This window comes from Mobula birostris, chromosome 17, assembly GCF_030028105.1.
Source record: "Mobula birostris isolate sMobBir1 chromosome 17, sMobBir1.hap1, whole genome shotgun sequence".
NCBI lineage: Eukaryota > Metazoa > Chordata > Chondrichthyes > Myliobatiformes > Myliobatidae > Mobula > Mobula birostris.
The window spans coordinates 9,978,435-9,983,403 of NC_092386.1; the positions used below are offsets into that span (position 1 = coordinate 9,978,435).

A 4,969-nucleotide genomic window follows, 5' to 3' on the forward strand; every position below is an offset into this window, starting at 1 on the left:
CTGGTTTCTCTCCTTATACTTTCCTCCAATCACCTTAACATTATGTCCCCTGGTATTAACCATTTCCACCTCAGGAAAAAGTTTTTAGATGTTCAGTCAATCTATGCCTCTTAACATCTTGTATGCCTCTATCAAGTCACCTCTCATCCTTCTTCTTCTGAAGAAAAAAGTTGTAGCTCACTCAAACGATCTTCATAAGATATTCAGGCAGCATCCTGCTAAATCTCCTCTGCATCCTCTCTAAAGCTTCCACACCCTTCCTATTATGAGGCCACCAGAACGGAACACAATATTCTAAGTGTATTATGTGTTCAAATATACTTAAAAGCTGAGTGTATCATTTTCCACCATCTTGACACACTGTTACATCAAACAGTGCATTTATTTGAGAATTGTCACCTTTAATAAGCAATTAAAGATTCTGCCACAGCATGACAAAGTACCTTCAACCACTACTAGAATCATAAATTGGCTACTTAGGCTAAGATCTCGAGATGCCTGTTGGGGCACCACAGTAACTATTACAGCTCGGGGTGTTTGGAGATTGGAGTTTAATTCCAGTGCTGTCTGTAAGGACATCACATGAACTACGCCAGAGTTTCTTTGGGTGCCCCAGTTTCCATTGGGCTGCTGTTTGGCTGATTTACGCACTGGGCTAGATTAAAAAGAGCAGGTTGTCAGGGCTGGAGGCAAGGGGCAGACTGGAGTTCAGCTTGCTGCTCAGTGAGGGTCACTCACCTCTGCGCTGGGCTGAAGCCATGGCTGTGACTAACAGGTTCCTGGATCAGCCGCAGTGACGCGGCTTTGGACTTACTTTCGTGAACTTCATTTCTAAATGTCATTTGCCTACTTATTCTCTGCTCACTGAGTCTTTGACGGTCTTTTTAAAAGGGTACTATTTGGTTTCTTTGTTCTGTGGCTGTCTGTACGGGACGAGTTTCAAGGCTGTATATAGTAAATATACTTTGATAATAAACGTACTTTGAACTTTTTCCTCCCATAGTCCAAAGATTTACCAGTTAGTAGGTTAACTGGTCATTGTAAATTGTCCTGCTATTAGGCTAATGTTAAACAGTGGGTTGCCAGAGCAGTGAGGCTTGTTCGGCCGTAAGGAACCTGTTCCGTGCTATATCTCTGAATAAAATAAAATAAATCTGTAATGTTTTCATTGCTTCCACCAAACCCATTTTCTAAGTAACAATTCTATCAACTACCATTATATAATTAATGTGCTCTTGCAGTGACTCTTGCCATCAATACCACTTCAAATGCAACAAAAAATTGTTCTTCCAATTTTTTATCATTGTTTCAATTTATTAGCATTTAAAAGTCAGCAGTAGTGATTGCTAGTTTACAAAAATATTAAGCTTTTATTTTACCAATGAATTCAATTAATTAAATACCCAATCATAACCTTAATGATGATTAAGCACCAGTTACATATTAATTTAAATCTTATGTCATTTTTTAAAATCATATTGAATTGAACAATGTGAACTTAATTGTATTTTTTTGCTCCCGTTTTATTTATTTTACACGGATCCTGTTGAAATGGTATTTGCTTTAATATGGTTCTCTGCAAACTGTTACGACTCTGGTATCTTGTCTGCCTGTCATTTATTGCTGTTGGGAATGAGTTCTTGGCTGAGTTATGGATAAGCTACGAAGCAATAGCTAGATACGACAAGCTAAACATAAAATATTGACGTGATTGAAATCTCTTTTTCTGTGAATGACTGCATTGGCTTAATCTAGTGTGCAGAAGGAACGTTTCCAGTTTTCTGCAAGAGCAACTTGCAATGATATTATACCTTTCCTTGCTTCATTTAAGATTGTTTCAAAGCACTTTACAGCCAATAGTTTGATCAAAGATTAGCTGTATTTGTCACATGTGCATTGAAACATTGAAACATAGTGAAATGTGTTGTTTGTGTCAATGTCCAGCACTGTCTGAGGCAACATACACAAAATACTAGAGGAACTCAGCAGGCCACACAGGATCTTTGGAAATGAATAAACAGTTGGCGTTTCCAGCTGAGATGCTTTTTCAGGACTGAAACGTTAACTGTTTATTCTTTGTTGTGTGTGCTTTTTCATTGATTCTATCATGTTATATAACCACATATGAATTACAGCACGGAAACAGGCCATCTCGGCCCTCCTAGTCCGTGCCGAATGCTTACTCTCACCTAATCCTATCTACCTGCACTCAGCCCATAACCCTCCATTCCTTTCCTGTCTATACACCTATCCAATTTTTTTTTTAAATGTCAAAATCGAACCTGCCTCAACCACTTCTACTGGAAGCTCGTTCCACACAGCTACCACTCTCCGAGTAAAGAAGTTCACCCTCGTGTTACCCCTAAACTTTTGCCCCTTAACTCTCAACTCATGTCCTCTTGTTTGAATCTCCCCTACTCTCAATGGAAAAAGCTTATCCATGTCAACTCTATCTATCCCCCTCATAATTTTAAATACCTCTATCAAGTCCCCCCTCAACCTTCTACGCTCCAAAGAATAAAGACCTAACTTGTTCAACCTTTCTCTGTAACTTAGGTGATGAAACCCAGGTAACATTCTAGTAAATCTCCTCTGTACTCCCTCTATTTTGTTGACATCTTTCCTATAATTCAGTGACCAGAACTGTACACAATACTCCAAATTTGGCCTCACCAATGCCTTGTACAATTTTAACATTACATCCCCACTCCTATACTCAATGCTCTGATTTATAAAGGCCAGCATACCAAAACCTTTCTTCACCAACCAATCCACATGAGATTCCACCTTCAGGGAACTAGGCACCATTATTCCTAGATCCCTCTGTTCTACTGCATTCCTCAATGCCCTACCATTTACCATGTATGTCCTATTTTGATTAGTCCTACCAAAATGTAGCACCTCACACTTATCAGCATTAAACTCCATCTGCCATCTATCAGCCCACTCTTCTAACTGGCCCAAATCTCTCTGCAAGCTTTGAAAACCTACTTCATTATCCACAACACCACCTATCTTAGTATCATCTGCATACTTACTAATCCAATTTACCACCCCATCATCCAGATCATTAATGTATATGACAAACAACATTGGACCCAGTACAGATCGCTTCATCTTCATTTTCCGTAGATGCAGTCTAACCTGCTGAGTTCCTCCAGCATTTTGTTTCAGTTGTTTTGGATTTCCAGCATCTGCAGACTTTCTCATATTCATGATTTACACTGTCTGAGGATGTGTTGGGAGCAGCCCGTAAATATTGCCACATTTCCAGTGCCAACATTGGCATGCCCACAGCTTACTAACTCTTCTCCGAGGGTCATCACCTTGTCATGGTGGAGAAGCTGGTGAGTTCCTGAGATCCCAAGAGCAATGGCTCCTGTTAGGGTCACCCATGGTGGTAAGATCAAGGAGGAGGTTCCAGGCAAAGAGCGACCTACCACAACGTCATTGGTGGAGCTGGTGGAAGAAGAAGACACATCACAACGGCAGTGTAAGTGGAGGAAGGCTGCAGCAGTGAAGGGTCCCCGGTCCTGACCCCGATCTGCTGAGGGTCGTGTGATGGCTGTCTGTGCATAAACCTACCCACGTTAAACAAAGTCACACACAGACATTCTCTACTAAGGGAATTCATTCTAACCAGAATATGATGATTTCAGAGTGTTGTGTACATAATATTGCAGTAGTATTTGAATAATATTGTAATATATTCTTTGACTAAGCATTCTTGTTTATTTAAATAATTCATTACAGTTATAAGTAAAAATAAGTTGCTTTTTTTTACCACGGCGGCGAGTTGACGCCAAGATGCCTTGGCAAAAGATTTGTTGCACCTGTCTCCTGAGGAGGAGAAGAGGAAGCACAAGAAGAAGCCCTTGGTGCAGAGCCCAGGTTCCTATTTCATGGTTGTCAAGTGCCCTGGCTGCTACAAGATCACCACTGTTTTCAGCCACGCCCAGACTGTAGTGTTGTGTGTGGGATGTCCTACTCTTCTCTGTCAGCCTACAGGAGGAACAGCAAGGCTAACAGAAGGCTGTTCTTTCTGGAGAAAGCAACACCGAAGTGAAAATTGCCGTTTGAGGAGGAGGATGGGCAGGCTGGGCCACTTCCAGAGCTGGGTGTTGGGATCCAGAGCGACACTGCTTTACTTTCTTTGCACCCGGGCATCAGCCTGGGAGTGTCGCTGCTGAAGTAGGAGGACTTGTGCCACTGTGCTGTGGCCTTGACTTATCTGCTTTATGTAGACATTCGATCCTCTTGCTGGTATTGAGTTCTTTGTTAGAAATGACAAATAAAATGACGTGATCTATTGACTTTAAAAAAAAAGTTAATTGTATTCATCGTCATGTTACCATGTGATACGTGCGCACCTTGCATAAAGTAAAACAAGAAGTTAGACTCGCATCATTTCGGACCCCTGTCTTTCAATCCAATTAGTTTTTATGTTTTGAGGTAATAAAACATAACACCGAGATCTGTCAAGTATCTCTCTGCCAAGTCTCCTATCACAAAACACAATAACAACACTGAGTGGATCTTTATCAAGTGGCTTGATTCCTTATTACCTGGCAAGGGGAAAGTTCACCTCCGCTCCCACCGGGGATGGTAGGGGACTTCCAACGCACCATTTACAAAGCATTCCTTTTATACACAAGAACGAGACGAGGTTAATATTTCTACTGAGCTCAGTCCTTCCGATACATTGTCAGTTCCTGTTGTGGTCTGCCATCTGTCCCTGCTATTTCCTTATTCTTGCAGAATGTTCAGTACATTGGGTGCTCGCAGTCATGTAATCCTTTAGTAAGCACGTTCCTTGTAGTCACATAGCTTAGCACTCTGGGATCGTCTACAAATCCATTTTGTCACATCCAATGGTTACAAAAAATATGCAAAGTTCCGGGCATATTTCCTGGTGACCCACCAGTGGAGAACCCCTTATGATAACGTTGTGCTCGATTCATGGAATCGC

At 41.3% G+C, this 4,969-nt stretch overlaps 1 protein-coding gene across 1 annotated transcript; it reads left to right on the forward strand.

Moving 5' to 3' along the window:
• Positions 1 to 3,779: 3,779 nt before the first annotated feature.
• LOC140211461 (small ribosomal subunit protein eS27-like) lies at positions 3,780 to 4,190 on the forward strand. The gene has a single exon (XM_072281159.1). It carries the CDS (start codon positions 3,903 to 3,905, stop codon positions 4,188 to 4,190), a length of 288 nt encoding a protein of 95 aa, XP_072137260.1. The 5' UTR covers positions 3,780 to 3,902.
• The last annotated feature ends 779 nt before the right edge of the window (positions 4,191 to 4,969 follow it).

Bases quoted from the DNA above. Each gene is read 5' to 3' on its own strand.
- LOC140211461 (XM_072281159.1), top strand. From the start codon at position 3,903: ATGGTTGTCAAGTGCCCTGGCTGCTACAAGATCACCACTGTTTTCAGC.